Source organism: Cryptomeria japonica, chromosome 2 (assembly GCF_030272615.1).
Source record: "Cryptomeria japonica chromosome 2, Sugi_1.0, whole genome shotgun sequence".
In the NCBI taxonomy this organism is placed as follows: domain Eukaryota; kingdom Viridiplantae; phylum Streptophyta; class Pinopsida; order Cupressales; family Cupressaceae; genus Cryptomeria; species Cryptomeria japonica.
Window position 1 is genome coordinate 108643356 of NC_081406.1, and position 24123 is coordinate 108667478.

At 31.9% G+C, this 24123-nt stretch overlaps 1 protein-coding gene across 1 annotated transcript; it reads right to left on the reverse strand.

Annotated features, from left to right (window-relative positions):
* Window positions 1–7000: 7000 nt before the first annotated feature.
* LOC131054265 (uncharacterized) lies at window positions 7001–8557 on the reverse strand. The gene is made up of 3 exons (XM_057988745.2): window positions 8272–8557; window positions 7899–8176; window positions 7001–7755 (listed from the first exon to the last, which is right to left on the reverse strand). The coding sequence occupies exons 1-3, from the start codon at window positions 8416–8418 to the stop codon at window positions 7443–7445; spliced, it is 738 nt and encodes a 245-aa protein (XP_057844728.2). The 5' UTR covers window positions 8419–8557; the 3' UTR covers window positions 7001–7442.
* Window positions 8558–24123: the final 15566 nt, after the last annotated feature.

Genomic DNA, 24123 nt, shown 5'->3' on the forward strand with positions numbered 1-24123 from the left:
GGTGGTAGGGATGGAGTGAGAGTGGGAGAGATAAGGGGAGATAGGGGGAAGGAGAGAAAGGGGGAGAGATGGGTAGAGGAGGGAGCGATGACTAAATATATAGATAGGGGGAGGGGGAGAGAGGGAGATATATAGATAAAAGGCAATATAAAGATATAGAAAGGTATAGGGAAAGAGGCAGTGAGATAGGGAGAGAGATAACTTAATAGAGAGATGAAGTGAATAAGAGAGAGGGAGGAGAGATGAGAGATAAATATATAGAGATGGATATAACTTGGGAAAGATAGAGGGGTAAGAGAGAGGGTTAAATACATAGAGATAGAGAGATGGAAGGAGAGAGTCCAAGGTATAAGGTTTTTCTACCACACTCTTTTGGAAACTCCTTTCAACGATGAAAAAATGGTGACTTTTTTTCGTCGCCTTTTTGAACTATCTCGATAATCTATTTTGCCATCACCACTAACCGTACAACGACGCAATTCATGTCACATTATGCTCTTTTCTCATCATGTTGATGACATCCCATGTCATACCGTTTTGTATGGAGAATAGTTGCCCTCCTAAATGAGAGAATATCTTGTCAAATTAATTCGTGTATATTTTGCTATTTTAATAGTTAAATTTTATGTTTTAGATAAATTATTTATCCATATTCGACCATTGAATAGTTTTTTTTTTTTGACAAATAGAAATTATTTTTCAATAAAAACATATAAATGTAGTAATGTGTTTTATTGAGTTGTACTATAATTAATTTTAAAGATATTTATTAAAAGAAATATTTGTTCAATTAAATTCAAACTAAAAAATGATAATTATAATTTTTTGAATAAACTTAAACATATTTATTATTTTATTTTGAAAATATAAAATTATATTATGACTAATATTTTTATGAATTACTGTATGTAATCTTAATATATCTTAAATGTTTTAATTCTAAAATTTTAACATTACTAGGGTCAACGATAATTCGGTATACGTTATAAATATTGCTAAGTTCGATGTCATCAATCCAATGGATATCGGTCATAGTCCTTTGATTCCAATCATTCCCTATACTGTCCTTTGCACGGTGGATTAAATAACAAGCATAGGGTTCAGGTCTTTCCAATTACTATCATCTAGCGTCGCAAATATTTTTTGCTAAATAATATAGTAGTTTAGAATATTATTATTTGAATTATATTTTAAAACAGAATAAATAAGTTTTCTTGTACGTATTTGTTTATATTAAATGATTTAAATGAATTTAAAAGAATTCATAAAATTAAATTATAATACAATTTGAGATTTTTTTAAAAATCTATTTATATTTAAAAAGTTAAATTTAGTTATAATAGCAAATTTTATATATCTATTTAAATTTAAAATTTTAAATATAATTATATATTTTATATAAATATTGCATCTAAGTTATAAATTTTAATACTTCTTTTTAGATGTACACTTTTCGTTACTTTTTTAATATTTTAATTTATTAATATATAATAAATATTTAAAAGAAATGTAAAAAATAAATTATTTACTAAGAGTGATTCAAAAGAGAACACACACATATGGGGATTAATTATGACCATACCATACTAATCTTTTTTACAACTCATCAACATAACAATAATTCCTTATTGCATCTCCTTGCTCATAAAACATGATATGGGACCCTCTTGAATATATGGCAATGTCTCATTACTCCACATAAGTAGTTGACACAAACATTATAAAAAACCTCAAAAGAAGAAAATTTTCCAATAAATTAAAATCCCAAAGTTAAAATAATCAATTTAACAATAGAGAACTTAGAAATCATATGTTAAAACTATCTCAATGGCTAAAATATAAAATATAAAAATCCAACTCAATTAGGTCCTCAAGGGAAAAAAATGTCATCAAAGGCCTAATTAGCCCAAAGAAGAGAAATATTAACACTATTGGTTTTATAATAAAATAAAGATCACCAGTAAATTAAGATTCAATCAACAAACTCTTAAGATTTTGTACATCATGACCATCATGTGGCTTCAATAAGCCATGCCTAAGGGAAGGTGGGGACTTCTAGTCTCAAACCACATAAATATCATACAAAAGGTTATCTCAATCCCACATAATTTTTTTAATATATCATAGATCATGGGTATAACATCATCTTTTATAGCCACATATCCTACACAACCTAAGAAATGCCCTATAGAATAAGCCAAGTTTCAAATTATGCAAGAAAACTACATTTGTAAGAACATTCATAGCTCCTCAAGGTAAATATAATGCAATTTAAATACCAGTATATATGATATCAATCATCATCTTATAGTATACATCACTAAATAATAATGTAGAAGAAACTACTATTCCACCATTCATTTCTAATTTTCTTGTCATACTACAAATATTATCGAAATTCTTTAATATTGTCATAATGCTAATACTTTCACGATACCAATCATCCTTAAAAGGCCATATGATAATATTGAGATTTAACAACCAAGCCATTATTATTTCTCAAACCAATTCATTAAACAACATACTCATTTGTATCAAATAGTTCATAGAACACAAGGATAACATCATAGGTTTGACATCATAATAATCTGTGGGGTCATCAAGTACTATAACATAGCCTAGTAACCATAAGACCATGAAGCCATAGAATCATGGAGTTATAGAATTGTAGATGAAGTAGCTGATTTTAACCAAGTAGTTTTTGAAATATAGAGTCAATATATCATGTATAATAGATCTATAAAACCATAAGATCTAATTTACCAAAATTTATAGAGATGGAAATCTATAGAACTAGTGTCTCAAGAGACATAAATGACTGTTTTGGCTATTTTTCAACATGGCCCATGGTATGTCTGATAATCTGTGCTAGTTTTTCAACCTTGACCTTGAGACTTTTCTATCTCCAATGATAAGAAACTCCACATGTGTGTTTGGCTTAAGTTCTTGCATCTTCCTTTGCCATGTTGGCATTTTTCCCTAGCTATTGTTTCCTCTCATAGGAAGGTAATTTATGTTAAGGCCAATCATTTTTATCATGCTTGACCCTAGAAACATGTCTATGTTGAAGTGGATTTATGTCATGACCTCAAAGACATGATTAATATTTAGGTTAGAGGCATTTGACACACTTAGCATGTGATCTAGATTTGAATTTACCAAATATCTGCTTATGGTGTGAACCCTTGGAGCATAAAATTAAGGATTTATGTAGCTGTAACATGTTGATTCAGACCATTCTTCAAAGGGAAAAGATAGTATCATTTATTCTGACACTGATGTTCTCATTTGAGAAAAAATTGTGCAAATGCCTCAATCGACCTCAGTTCTCAATTCTCAGCCACCAAGAAACTATTTTGGGTGCATAGAGGAAGGCAAGTTTATTATAGAAAAGTGAAGAAATGGTATGCCTATTTTTTTAACAGCTTCATACTTCCTACAAAATCATTACTCCTTTATAGAGGATGACGATGATATGCAAGAGTTTCAAGGTCAATAATTTTCTCTCGTGGAATGTCTATTGTCTCATTGATCTCGCCATGAATTATTCCATATCCTAGTATTGATGTGTCATGTCTTTAGGAAATTAAAATTTCTTCTTTCATGCTTTTTGTAACATATCAGGTTATTTGGCTAGTTGCCTAAGTTTTTTCCTCCAATCACAAGAATGGTCGAGGAGGGGTTCTTGAACCCTTCTTGTGCCATAGTAGCATCATTTTGTGATTAACTATGGTTTGACCATATGCCACCACTTATCTAGACCCTTGTATCAATCAATCATCATTCTTTTGGGATCATGAATGTTTATGATCCTAATGATTTTGTTGAGATATCTACTCTATAGAAATGGATTGCATATTCAATTATCACAACCACTTAGGTATTTTGCAAAGACATTAATATGGTTGAGGTGGCTTTTGATAAATTTGGGTCCTTGCCCCTTCATTGTATAGCTAGTGAATGAGAGATGTGGTTTTACATGTGTAATAAACTAGATATTTATGATACATGGAGCAATTTCTAGGCAATAAATGATAAAGTCCTTAAACAGCTTGATCATGTTATGATAATGATAATATTTTTTCTCTTTTATCTCCTATCAAGATCTTTTATTGATGCCTCTTCTTGAGGTCGCCTTTTCAGCTCACTTTCCCATCAAGTTTAGCATTATTTGGCAAGTGGGTCCAAAATGACTTCCAAAACCTAGTTTTTTTAAATACTTTTTTTCTAAGTCACCATCCCACACCGACCCACATCCATAGGTTTGGAACCCAAAATGTCATCCTACTCATTAATTTGGGTAGATCACTAAGTGAAATTGTGATATTCTATGCATGTCTCACTTTCTCTATATTTATGGTTGTTAGTTGGCCACTTTTTGTCAATGGTCCTATGAGGCTACCACCTTAGATCTCTCTTATATGCTATGGAGGAACTCTTTGTAAACACATTCTCTCCCAATTGGCAAACCCACACAGAATAGCTTCATCAACAAAAGCAAATTATGATAATCATGTGGCTAGAGGGGCTCAAATCAAGGCAAGAATGGTCTGGCTTAAAGTGGGTGACCAAGGAATATTTTCCATCTCTTTGTGCTTGTTAGCCCTCACTAGGCATAAAATATCACTCAAGGCCAAGTGGTACTCTCTGAGCTATCAGATATTCTTTGATCTTTTGTTTGGTAATATGAAAAAAATCACTACTTAGAAGATCTCTCTTGAGTGAGATCATTCTCTTCAATAATTCCTCTAGGCTATCCCATGTAGGCTTTCTGAGGCTCAACACACTTTTTGCGAGCAATTTCTCTCCATTGAGGATTTGAAAGAGGTTATTAGCTCCATGGAAAATAAAAAAGCACCAGGCTATTATGGTTTTCTCTGTGAGTTCTACAAAGCTGGCCTTATGTGGGCTCCAACCTTCACGAGGTTTATCTAGGAACATTTCATAATTATTCTTTAGGTAAATTGATCAATAAAGGATATATCAAACTAATACCTAAATACCTAGAGACCTTGAAAACATTTGTAATCTGTGGCTAACTACGTTGCTTTATGTCTCCTATAAGACTATTGCCAAGGCCTTGGCTCTAAAGTTTCATCAAATGCTACCTCAAATTGTTTGACCAGAGCATATTGGATTCATCAAATCCAGGTTCATCCAAAATAATATCATTGCCAATGGAATGGGCCTAACACTCTAAAAAATAAATTATCTTTCTAAAAATTGACTTTGGCAAGGCTTATGACTGCATAGAATAACCCTTTATTTTATCTATGGTTTTTACTTTGGGGTTTCACCCTAAATTTATTTAGTCCATTAAAATGCTTTTCATTAAATGAATCTACATGCATTACTATTAATAACCATTAGTCTCAGGCTTTTGGGCTCCACTAGTCCATCCAACAAGGGTGTCCCCTTGCTCTATCTTTGTATGTGCTTTTCATATAAGGATTTAGTTTTTGCTAGCAAACTCTATCTCATTTGGGCAAGTTAGAGGAATTTCCCTGATCGAGTCATCTAACTAGTTGGTTAATGATCATTTTGTTGATGACTCATTTCTCACTCATTAAAGAGGAGCAAAACATCAAAGAGGCCCTTCAATGCCTTGATACTTTTTCCCCGTCTTTTGATTATGCCATTCAATAATGTTATCATCAATCCATTATACACCTCCTTGGCTTCTTGACTATGGCTAGAAGTGGATTTTTCATTGTAAAATCTTTTCAAAGTTATAGGCATTCCCTTTTCCTTTCATGCTTCTTTGGTTGATATTTGGAATGTGATCCTCACCAAGATTGAGAAGAAGCTCTCTTGTTGAATCACTAAGTTGCTTTCATTGGTTGGTAAATTTTAGGTTTTCTCTCAAATTCTCATGGCCACTCATGTGTTTTATTCTTCTTATTGGGCACCATCCAAAGCTTCTTGTTTGAAGCTTGAAAATGTTCTTCGTGAATTTTTGTGGACCTTCTTAAAAGACCACAAGGGTTTCACCATGTGGCCTTGGAGTTTTATTATCTCTCATGAGACTCTTTTGACAAAACCCTTTATCTCGGTAAATGGCTCTCTTCAGAGATTGGCCATGCATCCCTTCCAATTATACTCAAATCTGGCATGCTTTCGAGGTGGAGATTTTGGTTTCCTTATGGAATGATAGAAACATAATTTTTTCCACCCCTCTATTGATTATTTTGTTTTTCTTTTTATTAAAGATACTACTTACTTTGATTTCATGCTCCAAATTCAAGTTCAAGCCAACAAGGTAGCTTTTGAATTTACCCACCTCCAAAAGCTATTAGGTTATTGAGGTAATGCCCCATGCACTACAGTCAAGGTCCCTAGATAGTTTTGCTTCCCACAATGTAAAATGAATATAGAGATATTTAGAGGAGGGAGAGGATAAGACAAACAAGGGGTGGTCTATTCTTGATGTCACTCCAAACCTCACTGATGTATGGGACAAATCAAATGATCGAGATTGCCCTTTGCCTCCCACTAGTGTCGCTCTCGCTACTTAGCGACTATTATTATTATTATTGTTTATTTTCTTTGCAGGCATTGCTCATGTGACTCTAGGGAGTGACCTTGTATATTTTATAATTAATAGAATTAGACACGCCTTTTCATAAAATAAAAAAATTTAAAATTAACCTCACTATACACTCTACTTAAATATCACATTCTTCATAAATCAAATAATCAATAATAATTTTACTATAATTTTTACTTTCAGTAACTAAAAATTATTATAGTTTAGAAATATAATGAAATGACATAAAAGATTGACACATGGATGTATTAACAAAAACTCTACCCTTTAAGTTTCACAAATATTTAATATCAAATAATAAAATAATATTTAAATAAATAAAATAACTTCAAAGTAACATCTCTTTAACTTTTTGAAACAGATATATTTTCAAAAACATGTTTTTTCCCACATATATTAATATCAACTAACAAAATAATATTTAAATAAATTAAATAACTCCAAATTAAAAAATAGATAAAAAAAAAAAACTATTTAAATATCTATACTTTTTGTTTAGCATTGAAAAAAGGTTATAGAAAAGCCCCTATCACAGTATTAAAACAACGCGTCAATGCCAAGGCGGTCGCTTTCCTTGTAAACACTTCTCAACAAAATGGGGCTTCCCATCTAGAAGCCAAGATAACGATGAAAATTTCAACGTTTCGCGGTCAAATCAAGCACAAACACTTAGCCGCTATTTCCTGCCGAGCTCTCGCAGTCCTTACGCTCTTTGAAAACATTAAAATAAAATAAAAATTGTGGGGGGCTTGCGATTGAAGTGAGCCATAGAGTTTTTTGGATATGGTCATTTAAATGCCTTTGACTGACATAAGAATGAAGAAATCCAGAGGTAACAGCTCTAATTAGAGTTTCAATATCATACAATGGCTTCCACTCAATCCATAAATTAACCTCACTTTGGCAAGGCAGCAGGAAATTGTTGTATGGATGATGGTGAAGGGGAACTGGGTGTGTAGTACAGAGTAGCCTCCATGACTTCCCTCCGCATGTTTGCTTTTTCCTCCAGCAATTTCTCAGTCTGCACTGCACTCTCATACAGTGAAATGCCCATGAAAGTTGCGATCAACCCAACTATTCCTGCTGCTGCAAACATCCCTGCTCTCACCACCATGCAATTCTCTCTTGCGATATCCCACCTTTCCCTATGCTTTGCTTCCACCACAATTCCAACAAGCAAGAGTGCAGAGGCAACCGTAAAAGATATCCTGAAATCAAATTCCATAATGAACAAAACTAACCCAAAAGATTGATGGAAAAGAATACCAGAAGCAACTAAATGATACAGAAATGAATTGTGAAAATCTAGAGTTAAAACAAACAAAGAGAAGGAGGAATTGGGAATAATTACCAAGAACAGAGAAAGGAACCAGCAGCCTGCCATCCGAGTGCCTTGTAATAATTGGAATCAGAATCAATCCATGTTTCCAATGGACGAAACTGATCATTTGCAGGAGGACTGCAGAGGGCCAGGCAAATATAAGCGTTGCCTATGCCCATCGCCATTCCCATTGCTAACAATGAACCCAATGCGCAGGCAATCGGAACAAACCCATTTTTCCTATACATGCACTTCATTTCCATATCCCCTGTTTCCCAACTCATGTTATCCACCATTATATAGGTCACCTGTGAAATTCACACATACCCAATTGTTTATATACACAAATTCAGTCTCATACATAAAACTTTGAACAGGGGAGGAACAGAGTGAGTCGACTTACCTCTGTTCTGGTGACCTCTGCCCCAATAGCAAGCATAAATGCAATCAAACCCAAAAATGTGCAGAGAAACATGATGAATCTCGCAAATTTGCTCCTCAGAGATCTGAAGCTACGGTCAATGGCTAAATCGGCATGCGTCACAGCCATGGTTTGGAGTGAAAATCGAAATGGGTATTTTTTATAATCCACAATATCGGATGAACTGCTATTGAACTTGCAGATGATTGAACATAATATATAAGATCATACTGTAATCCAGTATGAAGGAGAACAATAGTTCACAATGATCGGTATTCACCTATACAAATGGTTTTATTCTGATCTTCCACGTGACGTGCAGGCCACGATTTTGCAATGGTCAAGAGTGCAGTGTGAACAATCTGCCCACAAAATCGGCAGACACGTAAGACGCCATCAATCCATTGACTCTGTCTTTACCTGACGCGTTTCTCTCATTCCAAATTGAAAAAAATCCAGTCAAACATTTATTTCCTTATAATTTATTTTTATGTTTGCCTGTCTGAGCTTGGGATTTTTCAGACGTGTCTATATTCTGGTTCATTGATTTGTCAAGACCTTCATTTTAAAATGTAATTTCTTTTTTAATGTGATATGTTTTATTGACATTAGGAGAGAGGATTTATAGTTATGCATAGGAGGATTTTGTGTCATCATATGTTTGGTTGTTTCTTTGATGTGATTTGTGAAAATGGATACTTTTTGACCAATTTAAAATAAATAAATATGAGGATTCATAGTGAAATAGATGACACCATGATAAATATTGATTTCTGTGTGGCTATTTCTTTATAATTGGTTTTATCTTTGCTAATTTAAACTTTAGACTTTTTAGGTTTGTCTATATTTTGGTTCACTGATTTCTAAAGATCTCCATTTTAAATAAAAAAAAATTCAATGTAACTTCAAGAGGGACATGTTTTATTGATATTAGAAGAGAGGATTCATACTTGTGTATATTAATATATTTTCATGGGAGTGATTAAAGTTATTGTTTAAGACAGTATTAATGATGTAGTTATAATAGTTCTATCTCTATTGAATAGTTCAAAAACATCAATAAATGAGATTGAAATATGTACATCAAAATATTTATTACTAATTACTTTTCGTGTCACCATATTATTGGTTGTGTCTTTGATGTGACTTGTTAAAATAAGTAGTTTTTGACCAATTAAAAAACTATAAATATAAGGACTTGTAGTGTTTAGTTATAAAAAAAATAGATAAAATAAAAAATACAAGACATTCAATAGACAACACCATAATTAATATTGGTGTTGTGTGGCTATTGAGAACTATCCCCTATTTTATCAATTCTAAATCTAACATTCTAATATCATTAACACTATTAATAGAATATAAAATAAATATTAAATCTAAGTGAAATAAATAACTTAGTAGATAAAAGAAATCAAATACTCAAAACATTTAATTCATTTCATGTATAATAACATTAATTATAATTATTATAATGATGAAGAATCCATAGCTTTCATGTTTCCCCTTAATTTTGAGTTTACACAATGACAAATGTACATCTATGATATTTTTCTAAAAGTAGGCACCCAACTTGAACCTTGCTTGATCTCATTTGTCCATATTTCAAGGCACAAATCTCAATCCTCAATTTACTAATTTTAACTTTATGGTTTCCATGATTACCAAAGTTAGTTTTGCAATTTACAAAATGAACCCAAAAATTAACAATTGAATTTTTTACATATTTATAAATACAACTTGTGAACTCATAGAATGAGAAAGATAGCTTTGAGTAATAACATGTTTCAAAATCAAGCTTGAATTATAGATTGAAACAAAATTATAAAATACTAATATCTCAACTCCCACAAAATAACAAATTAACATATTATATAATCTAAAACTCATCTAAAATAATATAATCAACTTTAGCTATTTGATATTTAAGACACACAAATTAAAAATAAAGAAACAATTTCAATTTTACATTGTATATTATAATTTTAAAATATATGAGATCATATAGTTTGACTTGATATGTTTTTATACAATTTTATATATGAAACTTTAAAAATTAATAGAATATAAAAATCTAGCATAAGAAAATATAATATAGTATTATATTATTTTATAATATTTTTTTAGTAAAAGTAAATATTGATATAAATAAAGAGAGAGCATAAATGAACTTTTTAAAATGTTTTTTATATAGATATTACCATGATCAAATAATTCATATAATAAAAAAAATTACCTTTATAATTTTTTTCTAAATAACTGCATCGTAATGATAAATAACTTATTCTTATAACATCTAAATACATGGTCATACCATTTAAATTATATAAAGACATTCAAATGAACAAACTGTCATCAAAATCTCAAATGACTAGCAGGCGAAACGGTCAACTGCCAGGCCTGGATCAGACTCAATTCAATATAAAGAGATTTTGCTTTTATAAATTCAAAAAGGAAAAGCATGCAAAACAATTATATAAAGACAATAGAAAATAGCAAATTTGAGTTAATTTGTTTTTATAAGAACATAGCAAACGGAAAGAATCAGAATGTTCCCACTTTCAATTTAGTACTGCGACTCTCTATAACAGAAATTGCTAGTCAGACTGCATCGTAAACAGAAACAGATAAATGTAAACTAATTCGTAACAGTAGTAATAGAGACTAGAAAGGAGACTAACAACTTCAAACCATTTCAACTAGTCTTTGCAACTCGTGCTTTCTTGTTATCTCAAAAATTTCCACTGGTGTGGTAAAAGTAGAATTTGCAGGTAGTGGCTAAAAAAAATATTTATGATTCACAATTAATGACTAGGAAGTTAGGGTTCTCCATCAGGCCCTTCATTATCTTCCAACTGTTGTGCAAATACAGAAAGAAATGCCTCCTTCATAAGCTCGCCAGCAGATTCTGAACATTCCACATGTGCCATTTTCGTCTCCATAGACGAACGCGATTCAGTGCACAAGCGCTTATTTGAATATATAAAGCGGAGAGATTCGCAAAATGTGAGATAATCAACATCCCCAGGGCAAGTTTCACGTATGGCCCGTGCCACTGTAAATAAAGTTTCCTCCTCTGTTTTTGATGGTGCCTTTACTGCAACTCTCTTTCTTCTGCAAGAAATACGGGCCAAATAGGTAGCCATAAATGAGGAACGAATCCAAGCTTCACCATTTTCACCAAGCTCAATGCTCAGTCTCTGCCTCAAAACACTCAAATATTTTTCCACTTTGTTAACAAGCTTCTCCAATTGAATAGACCGCCGGTCTTGGATCTTGGATTTGCACGCATTGCTGTACTTGTCATAAATTTTCTTGGATTTGCATCCTTTCGACTCAAAATCCAGAAATCTTTTCTCCAACTCGCATCGCTTGCAGATACAGTCGAAGCCGAAGGCTTTGAAGTACTTTTGCCGATAAGGAAATGGGACTAAAACCCCAAAATAGGGAATGGTGATCTCTTCCCCCTTTTGAATGCGCTTGGTTGCGTGGATCGACATGATTTCTTTGTCGGTCTTTCTTGCAGCGTTAGGCACACAGGAATGGTTGATGAAGGAAGGAAGCAGCCATACCCCATAATAGAGTCTTTCTGGAACAAGGTTCCACATCGCCGAATCCTCTTGTTTTTCTGTCATCAAATCAAGAGACCTGTCATCCAACGCAATGCATTCTATTATTTGACGAATTTCATCGTCCTTCCCAGCTAATTTTTCACGAAGCTTCTCTGAGGGTTTCGGACTCTTCTCTTGGAAGAAATCCAGCATATTCGGAATTTGCTTGCAGCTACCATAGGAAAGAAAGATCTGCAGAGTCTTTTCTCCATTTGAAAGCAGCGCATTTTTCACATTTTCAAGCAGGCCATTTCGAATGGGATCCTGCAAAGCCTTGCGAGAGACTGCCAAAGGCTCGCTTAGCAACAATGTCTCACCTGTCTGAACATCCTCTGTTGCAAATAAACCCCTGCCGCTTCCATTTCTTGTCATCCTGATCTCCACTGGCCCAATGAAACCCCCATCCGGTACAAATTCATGACCGTACGCATACTTCACACTCCATTCTCTGTAAGTTTGAGTAAAGATCTCCTCCTTTTCTTTCAGGGAAGCACATGAGATCTGAAAGAAACGAAATGCGTCCTTGTATCTTCCGACAGATAAAAGAGACTGAATTTTGAACTGGATTCCAGTGCTTTCGGAAGGGCCGCTGTTACGGCATATCCATTCTGCATCTTGAAGCGCTTCGGCGTATCGGCCAAGCATAATATTCGCCGACCATCTTCGATTGTACAACAGACGAAATTTTTCTGGATATTCATTCCCTCTTCTCGAAACACAGAGTAGAGTCTTGGTATTAAATCTTCTACATTTCTCCCAATCTTTTGCCTCCCAAGCAGCATTTCCCCTGATTATCCACTCGTTGATTTTTCTTTCATCAATTTCTGGAGCAGAAAGCCTCTGTACAGCTTCAATACACCGGGGATTCTCAAGGACAAGAAATACGATCCCACCCTCAGATCGAACAAGCACAGGCTCCTTGACAGCGATTTTCATACCCTGAGGATATTTATCTCCTGCAAACCCTTGATGAATAGATGACGGATCTGAAGAAACAATAGAAAGAGCCACTGCAATACCAGTATCCACCTCCTCCAGCAGAGTGTAGATTCTTCCAAATTTGAACGGCTTAACACACAGTACGCCATAAATCACACAAAAATCATTGCGCTTCCCGATTTCCAAATCCTTGATCTTCACCTGGACAAGTTCATCTAAAGATTCCGTGGCTTTATGTGTGCCTTCGTATTCTTGTTCAGGGTTTAGGGTCAGACATAAGCGAGCTCTGTTGTGGATTGAAATTGAGACCTCCCTGTCAAGTTCATCTAAAGATTCCGTGGCTTCATGACTGCCTTCGTCTTCTTGTTCAGGAGTTTCATGCGTGAGCAAAACTTTTTCGATTTGAGGATGAGTTAGGTATAAGCGAGCTTTGTTGTGGATTGAAATTAGCAGCTCCCTGTCAAAATTCTTGTATGCCTTTAACATAACAGACACATCAATACCTGGCCAAAGAATGCTGAGAAGCTTTTCATAATATTGGGGCTGTCTAAGCTCTCCAGAAGGCCGATCTGCCTCATTAGAGCTGCCGTCTGATGATGTTTCTTGAATCATGGCTGCTTTCTGATGATCTTTCCTGCTAGTTTTTTCTTTCGAAATGAAATGTTTGGGAATTGAATGAGAGGATGAGTTAGCTAAGGCGGCCTCAGCTTGTTATCTTTGAAAATGTCATGTTATTGACGAATAACCTTTTTAGCAAAAATAGTATCATTTGACATATTATGCATGGAAATTTCATGCGATTCGAGTCTCCAAACGTAAACACATCGCCCAAGAAAGATTCTCTCTTATATATTTACTAGCACCTCCATTAAAAGGAGAATGGAGGTGTAATGGCTAAAAGGAGGTGTAATGATTATGTCGATAGTAAAATATATTTGAATAATTTGGTGTGAGTATTGTCATGTATGTTTTGTCATAGTGATCACTGTAAGACATGTCATAATTTAAATTTACATGGGAAATTATTCTAAGAAAGCACCACATTAAATTTTCACTACCTAATTTAGACATTTAAAAATAACTTTAACAAGAAAAACCTAAAAGCTTTCTTGTCCATTAATCTTCTTATTTTATTTTTTAAGTAGATTTTTTTATATTATAAATATTGTTATAAGAAGATTTATTTGTGAAAAAAAAATTTCAAATAATATTTTAGATGTATTTTATTATATATTAATTTTATACAAAATTTACATTGAATATATTTATTATTATATTATAAAATTATATATTTAAATATATGTTACTTAATCATATTTATTAAATACACACAAAACATAAAACATAAAGCATAAAATATAAAATATAACTAATATATATAATTTTAATATATTTTTCATAATATATCATTTAAATTAATTTTAAGCAATATAAAATAATAAAAATAGATTGTATTATTATTATTTATATAATAAAATTAATTTAACATTTTTAAAATTATATATTAATTATTATATATAATATTGTTTTATATTATAAATTATTATTAAATTAATTTAACTTTTTTAATAATTATATTAATTAATATACATAATATTATAGTATATTATAAATTATTTAATATTTTTTATTAAATTATTTAATATATTAAATATTATACATGTTATTAATAATATATCATATTTTTAATATTTATATATATTTAATATATAAACTATTTAGGAAACATAATTAAAAAAAAAGAGTCGATTATTCATAGATTTAGGGTTTTTTGAGTTTATATGGCAATTTTTAAGCTTCATCATTAAATAAACTACAAGCTTCCTTGTAGGTGCATAAGGATCCCTTCATATATAGACTTGAGACTCTCAAATGTATTCATCAACATCACTTTCCCTATCCTTCTCCATCTGTATATCCATATCTCACCCTTTGCCCCTCTTCTACCATATATTGAGTTATCTGTCACAGTTTCTCCCACTCCTCTCTCTCTCAATATCTCCCAACTCTACCTATCTGTCTCCCTGTCTCTCCTCACTCTATCTCTCCACATTTCTCCTCTCTCACTCCCTCCTTATTCACCCATCTATCTCTCTATCTCTCCCTCCCTTGATCCATCCTTGTCCCCCCATCTATCTGTTTATTTCTACCTCTATCTTCCTCTTTATCTCTCCCTCCATCTCTTCCTATTTCTATTTATCTCTCCCCCTCTTCCTCTCTCTCTTATGTCTCTTCTTCTCTTTATTTGGTAATCTCTTTATCTATCTATGTCTTTGTCTACCTCTCTCCCTCTCCTTTATCTCTTTGTAACTCTATCTCTTTATCACTCTATCTCATCATCTATATGTCTTCATCTCCCCCACACTCTCTATACATATCGCCCATCTATCTCTTTATCACTACCTCTATCATCCTCTTTATCTCTCTCTATCTCCCCCTATTTCTCTTAGTCTCTCCTCATCTTATTCTCTCTCTCTCTCTCTCTCTCTCTCTCTCTCTCTCTCTCTCTCTCTCTCTCTCTCTCTCTCTCTCTCTCTCTCTCTTATTATCTCTACTTCTTTTATCTATTAATATCTTTATTTATGTCTTCGTCTCTATCTCCCCCTCCTCCTCTCTTTATATCTCTACATATGTCTATCTTTATATCATTTTATCTCATCATCTATATGTCTCTATCTTCACCACTCCCTCTATATCTCTCTATCTCTTTCTATCTATCTCCCCATCTTTCTATTTCCCTATCTTTATTAAAATAAAAGACAAGTAGTGAAAATAAAATAGACTTGCTACATGAAAATTCTTAATGAAACTTTGACCTTTTACATATTTAGGAACTTCATAGAATAAGATTCCTTTTCTTTTCTTTTTTTAAAAAAAGCATCAACTCTATTCGTTTTGGAAATAAAATATGGCCTCTTTTTTTTTACTAACTATTGAGAAAATACACTAATAGCTTCAAAAATATTAAACATTTAGATCATACAAATAGGACAAGACCTTAAAACAAGAAAGAGAAAACTAGAACAAAGCAAGAAGATAGGTCAATTAGATTAAATACTATTTCATACTAAGAATTACATAGATTCAATTAAAATAGGATAATGGTGATTGTATTATTAGATTTTTTTTTTTACACCATTATTATTATATAGAATTATTGCTTAAATTTTTTTATGATACAATATTTTGTGTCTATATTTATTGTAGTTGAGGAAAAATCAACTCTACAGCTACCAAAGATCACCTGCATGCAAACCTGTCACTGAAGGAGAGAAACAAAATAGCTATGGAGGCCAGAATTCAGAGATCCAGAAAACAAGAGTCATATTGATTGTGCAACAAGAATGCAATTCAATAATTACAATTGTTATTAAAAATACAAAGAGATAATCCTTATAAGAGGATACTCGAAACCCTAAAAGAGAAAACCCTAAAGAATTATAAGACTCCTTAGTTTAGCTTAAACATGGAGTATAATAGACTAATAATTAAATAAATAATTATTAGCTAATAAAAGATAACTCCAACAATATTCATACTCAGACTTTCCTGAAATAATAGATTCTTGGATGGTGCAATTACTAAGTTGTCATCACAAAATTATATTTTCTTCTTATTTGTGCCTCAAAACTATTAATGTTCTTCTTATTTAAATTAATTAACATTATTTTTCTTGTCATTAGTACATACTCTATTTTTATTTATGAAGGAGTAACTATGGGTTGTTTTTGGATTCCCATGATACTACACTTATTTCAAAGTGAAAAATATAACAAGATGTACCCTTTCTATCATCAATGTTATTTATACAAATCATTTTCTATGCATCCTATAAGTTTGAAGTCATCCAAACTTGAATATTAAATTTCATCTTTTCTAGTTCTACTCACATATCTCATAATTATTTTCTTACAAGAATATTTTGAAGAATCCATAAACTTTTAAATAAGGCTTACACTATACATAAGGTATATCCTTGTAGCTATGCAATACATTAGACTACTAATGTGTCATTTATACTTGATTCCTTGTCATCCTTTCTTAGCTTTAGATGTGTTACCATCAATGTTGATATAGGCTTACAATTTTTCAGTATCAAATCTTTCTAAAATATCCTTGGCCTATTTTTCTTAACAAATGAATATCCTATTTTTAGATTGATTTACCTCAATGCTAAGAGAATACCTCATGAGACACAAATCAATTATCTCAAACTCCTTCATACAAACTTTAAACAAACTAATTAATAAATCACTTGTGAATACATTGAAACACACACTTAGAATTTGATTGCAGTGTCCCATTGTTGGTACTAGATCCGTGTAGAATCTGAGGGTTTCAAGTCCCTTCAAAACCTGTTGTGTGGGGTTTCTAGTCCCCTCAAAACTTGTTTATCCTAATTAAAAACACACACTTAGAATTTGACCTTGCTTGTTCATTTTTATATACTATGTATGCTCATGCTCAATTTCACTCCTATTAAAATCATTCTTTAACATGTAAGAATGGACTCTAATGTACCTTGCTCTAGAACCTTACTTGAGTCCTTAAAACACTTTATGGAGTATATAGACCTTATCTTTATGGCCTAAAATATTATATCCTAGTGGATTATTTGCATATACTTCCTTTTAGGGAAACCATTTAAAGATATAGATTTTACATCATCTTGGTATACTAGCTATTTTTTTTGTTCGCTACTATTGTCAAGACTATTCTTATTGTGTTAAATCTAGCTAGTTGTGCAAATATTTTATTGTAGTCAACTCCAAGTTGTTCTATAAAAACCTTTGCTACTATCTATTTTATGCTTCTACATGTCTCTTTATTATATTGAAGAAAAAAATATTTCAATACTTTTTCTTTATGTTTCAATTATTTTTCATAAAATCATTAGTTTTTTTTCACTAACTCTTATTCCTTTGTGTTTAATGCTACATAAGTTATTACCAACATTCCTAAAAACAAGTTGGAATGCTTAAACTTAAGATCTTGAAAGTTTATAGTCATTATAAAGTTGTGAATCAATGAAATAGAATGTTGTTAAGATCAAATAAATATGTTAAAGTGAATTCTCCTTCTCTAGATTTCAACTATAAAGACAATAGAAATTTTGATTTTTTTTTTAAGTGAACATAAACTCATTATCTTTAATAAAAATACTATATTATTTTTTTCTATTTATTCTATTATTATTTAGTATTGTTTATACCAGATTATTGAACTCCTCTTTCTAAAAATTCTTATACTTTTTGTCAATTTAATTATTCTTATATTTTAATAATTTTTCCGAAAACCATTAATTTCCTTTTCCTTACTTCCTACAACTATCAACTTCATTTATTCCAAATTTTTTTTTCAACCCTCCTTATAATGCTCCATAAGTTTATTACCAACATTTTTTAAAACAAATTGAAATGTTTATAACCTAAGATCTTTAATCTTTTCAAGATTAAAAAAAACATATGAATGGCAATTTCCCTATCTTCTTGTTTTCACATATAAAACCAACAGAAATTTGAATGGTTTTTAAATGAACATAAAAACTATTACCATATATAATGTTTATTAAGTCATAAGAAAATTTGTTGTAAGGAAGCATCTTAAAAGGAAAGAGATAAGATTAAAATAAATTATAACAATGGCATTACAGGAGAAATTAGGAACTTAAAACCATATGAACTTGTTTTTGCAATCAATTCTTTCGCAACGATGATCTTGATCCTCTATACTGGTCTAGATTTATGTATAAGTTTCAGCTATGGAACGTGTTGCAGCTAAAAAATGTTTCCTCTTTTGTTCCTAGCGTCGTCTTTAGAAATAAATTAATAATAAAAGAGGAATGTTAATGAATCTATTAACAAACAAATGTTTTGAAAAAATATATTATTGTAAAAACTAATACATTTTATTGTTAGATGATTGAGTCTTGATTGATGTATCATATTCTACATTGAGTGATTTATTACAAGTGAATCATCTTTGTAATAACCCACTCCACTCAACCCAAAAATTCTGTCTATTTTTTTTTGAAATCACTTATACTTAATAGTGTTTGATTCAATCACATACTCAGGTACATCTATCCAATCGAGATAGGCATCCATCCAATTGGGATGACCATCTAACCATACGAGTTAGGCATCTATCTATATGGGACAAGAGGTTTCATCTATCCAATCCGGGATAGGCATCTACCCAAACGGGGTAGGCATCTATTCATAAGAATAGGATATGCTCTGGCCAGAGACTTTAGACTCATTGGGACCATCTAGGTCCTGAGCCACTCTCTAAAGACTACACTCCCCTACTAGGAGTGCACCGAGGTCGTCGTCCTTAGGAGTATAAAGATAATTACATAAACAAGCTTGAGTTCCACCTCAAAATTCAGCCTAAAGCCTTGAGAAGTCAAGCAAATCCATACGGGATTCCTTCTGAGTATGCATTGAATTAATTTTAACCTTTCAATTAGTATTTGCACAATTTGGTTAAAAGACCAAGGAGCTTTGAGAACAAACTACTCACCCAAAACCAAATCCGAAACCCCATCCCTGAACGCACGAGTACAAGGGACAACTCTATCCCTAGACTGCCTACATACCTATTTCAGCACGAGATCAAGGCATAAAGTATGCAGTTCTGGTTTCTAACTATGGTTTAATGTAAACTATTTGGTGGGTATGCAACCCTTTCTAGGGTCAATTCCCAGACAGTTCCTCTATGGTTGCTACCCACGATGGTAGCTCTATAGCAAAAAGGCTCCAAGTGGCCTCATGCTTGTGGCCTAAAACAACTAGGTCCTATTTCCTATTAAATACGCCACCCTTAACCCATTATCATATGCCAAATTTCATCAAGATTATAAAATGTCATACACAACCAACCTAAATGGGTTTTTCTAAGGTTTAACTGAGTGGATGTAAATTCATTTAAAATTTATCCTTTTTTTTATAGCTTATAAAAATGACCATCCCACTTTAAGTATGAATCCTAATACTCGAAAGGTACTAAATTGCTTGAAAGAAAACTATATCATTAAATGGAAAGACTTTGGAAAATAATTTAACATTTACTTGTTGAAGGGAAAAGCTATTTAGTTATAAGCTTGAGAATAACCACAACTAAATCTTCCATTTGAAGTAACATAAATTTTATCTTTAATTACTTTCTACAAATGATAACCCCACTTAAATATGAATCCTAATAATTGAAAGGAAATCAAATTATCAAATAATAATACTTTGGAAATGAATTTAATACTTGCTTGAAGGAAAAACTAGTCAACAATAAGCTTCAAATAACCACTTTATTATTATTATTATTATTATTATTATTATTATTATTATTATTTTATTACTAATTGTTTGAAAAGAGATTAGGAAAGAGAGTAAACACTTGCTAGTTGACCAAGAAAAATAATGATAAGGCTCCCTAATAAAAAACTTTAATCAATTTATTTCTAGTTGAGCTCTTATCTATTCCTTCGTGTTAACTTTATCTTTAGATATCTGTCCTTATCATTTTCAAATTCTTAGAATAGAGCTAATGTTTCCTCCTAAAATTTACTTCAACTAAAATTATTATTTAATTCTTTAAGTGATCATGTGATAGGTTTTCTCCGACTCATTTGCATGATAAGGATGAGGATCCAATACTCTAGAACAACGAAATTCTACTTTATTTCACCTTCAAAACTAAGTTTCCTTACAACAAAAGATGAGTACTTGATTGAGATTCGCAAGATAATTCAAGTCTAATAATCTTGTGTAAGAAGATTTCATATTTTGTTTCATCTCCATTTGGTAAAACACTTTAATATCAAGACATATACACAACCTTGTGGCTAATTTCTTTTAATATTCATTATGATCACACTACACTACTACCCATCAACTCAAGCACTCACATGGACATATTTTAGTGATATGATATGAGAGGTGGAGACCATACACAACAACCAAAGATATAACTACATACATGAATGGCACACATCCTACAAGTGGTGACAAGCTTGCTTTCATTGTCTCTCCTACAATCTTCTCATTTTATTTAATAAATTGTTGCACTACATTACTATATGGTTAACCATGAAATTCACATTGCTAATGCACCATTCGTATAAAGATTAAAAAGTGCTTCTTATAAGTATCATCACTTAATTGACTCTTAGCTTCAAGTTTACTATTTTTTATTTTTTTTTTGCATAATCTCATCTAATAAGATTGGATAATTTGTCAATCTTTTCTAAGAAGAAAATCAAGGATGAAACAAGATAGAGTAACTCATTCTAAAAACAAATATTCTTATCTATGTACAGATATGTTTGTGAAGTGGAGCAAACATATATGAGCATTGATCCTACTTGCACAACTTGACCCTATGAGCATGTTGGAAATACCTCATTTGCAACCAAGGTGACCAAATTCATAGATTTATATACAATTTTCACTTGAATTATCTTAAGCTTTCTTCATTAATAAAATATAATTCCTAACACAATCCCCCACATTGATGAAGTCATAATTCACATGAAAAGTATTCATAGCTCACTTATAACATTCAACCATCACCTAACATAAGATGTTTTCATTCACTTCTTACATCATAGGTAGAAGTACTATGATTTATCCTTTTAAATATTCGTTTATTCAAGGTTAATATTGGATTTCAAAAAAACATATTACATTTCAAATCTTCCTTTAAGAATACAATATCGTCAACACAAGACAATCCTATATGGATAATATAGTCATACTTAAGATTTAAGTATAAAACAATCTCTTTACCATCACACTCAAGTACAACATTTCATGGTAGCATTAGAGTATAAACATAGATATGCCCATTTATAGATGGGGCTTCACATTTACTCACAAATTGTTGACTTCTCAAGTGAGTATATAAAATGGATTTTTATTTATTTATTTTTGTTTCTTACCATTATATAAATACATAAATATATTCACAACTTAAATAAACTTCTCTACTAATCATAAGTACTCTAAATGGTAGTTCTCTAATACATATACAACCCAATATATCATATGTAATAAAAATGAAATCGTGAGTTATATTATTTCCTAAAGGCATAGTATCGATGACAATTAAATTAAGTCATATAATGCTAGCAGTTTAGTATTAAAGATGGAATGATTAGCTAATTTGAAATCAAACAATAATAACCACGTAGGCATAAATCAATATTACACACTATCAGTTTACTTATTAAGAGCCCTATCCCTCACACTAATAAATTTTAAGAGAGATGTAACAAAAGTAGCTGAGGAAGTATCAATATGATGCATCAATGACAAATTTTGAAGCGATCTCAGTAGATAGATTTTGCACAATATGTCTCAGTACTACTACTAATATAAACAAGCAAATTGATGCCTAAACTATTATAAAGAAATGGGCATTCGAAGGCACTAATAGACTCTACCCCCGAAAATCTAACAGGCATGAAGAAGAAGTCTCATACATATGAGAGATCATCAAAACATTTACAAGTCGCACTGAAAGGGAAGTCATAAAATAAAAAATAGAGTAATTTAATTATGTAAACCCTTAAGCTATTTAAAGCCCTAGTTATAATATAATAAGATTTTGCACTACAGTAATAGAATATAGTGATCTTATGTTGGAAGAATATTATTTAACATAGTGACAAAATAAAATCAAACTATTAAGTATTGGCTTATTTAACAGAGAAAGGATTTATTTAAACTTACACAAAATAATAACAATAGCTAAAATTCTGAAAAAAGAAGTTAGATTCCTGCATACCTGATTGATCACAAACTGCTTGTTGGCCCACTTGTGGTCCGCCCAATTGAAAATTTTTAAATCAGGCCCCTCTAGTTGTGTATCATGTCTCCATAGACTTTTTCCCTTTAAAGTTCTGTGTTAAGTTCCAGTTAAGTGAAAAAGAATGTCTTTAAAACTTTCTGAACCATTGAACCCCTTTGAACCAATTCAATCAGGTTCATCTAGTTCAATCGGGTTCATCCAGTTCAATCAGGTTCATTCAGTTCAGGCAGGTTCAAAATGGTTCACAGTAGTTCAACAGGTTCCAAAAGTTCAAGCAGTTCTTGAGCAGTTTCCAAAGTGTAAGAGTTCAGAGCACAAGGTTTACCATATACCACTAGCCCCATCAGTTGTAAATATTATCAAGGAACTCGAGTTTTAACAGGAAAGAAACTTTCATTTGGATGAATAGCAAGACACTCAGTTGCAAATAAAGCCACCCCACTTAATATCAAGAAAGAGAACAACTATGGCTCGCACAGATGTTTAACATTTTATCATGCCTTCTTCTTCATAGCTGTCATATTTTTCAATTATGGGATGTGGTGATATTATAATGAATTCAGATTAGGCCCGTATTGTTATGTTGTTGATCATACCAATAGTTTTCTTTTTCCAGTTTGCTTGTATAGATCAATGAAATCGTGGAGTTGCCAAGACACACATAGCTCTTGCACTACAAACAATATCAAGTTCTGATTTTTGTGACAGAAAAACCATCATGTTGCGGGGGGCATATCTTTTTATTCCACCATTGGATTTTTTCCATTTTTGGATATGTTGTGCACAGACAAGGTGCGCACATTTCCACTGGAGAGATTAACAAATTATGTCTCCTTCAAAAGATATGGTGGACTGAGCATAGGTCTGTCCAAAGTGACCAACAGCAACCAAGTTTACTATTTTCAAATATTAACTAGGCACGACTTATATTTGTAATGATGGAGCCCATAGTTAATCCATACATATTATGTATTTTAAGTTATAATGTTTTCAGATTAAAACATTATGATTAAATATTGCATTGAAGCCAAGAAAGTGTTGAAGGAATGAAGACAGTTATTTATATCCAGCTGTCAACATATGATATGCCAGGATTCAGTTTTTGGAACTGAAACTGTCTCACTGAGAAGAAAAGAAGGATAAATATGCAAAAGAAAGGGGAAAAGATGGTTCTTTTTCTGGCAGTCTGTGTGCTACAGGAAAGGGCAATAATTTTTGAGTTTTTTTAATTATAGCAAAGGGCATGTTTTCTTTTCCTACAATTGTAATGTATAGAACTTGAGTCTTGGAACTCATTTTTGATATTGAAGGAATGAAGAAGGCATTCGGGAATGTTTGAATTCTTTATTGTTGTCTTCAGATTTTATTGAGCTTTGTCTCATTAATATTATTTTTGAGTACCATTCTTGTCATGACAAGCCATAGATGTGATTAATTCTGGAATTTTGTTTTCAAATTAAGTTACCTCTTGGGA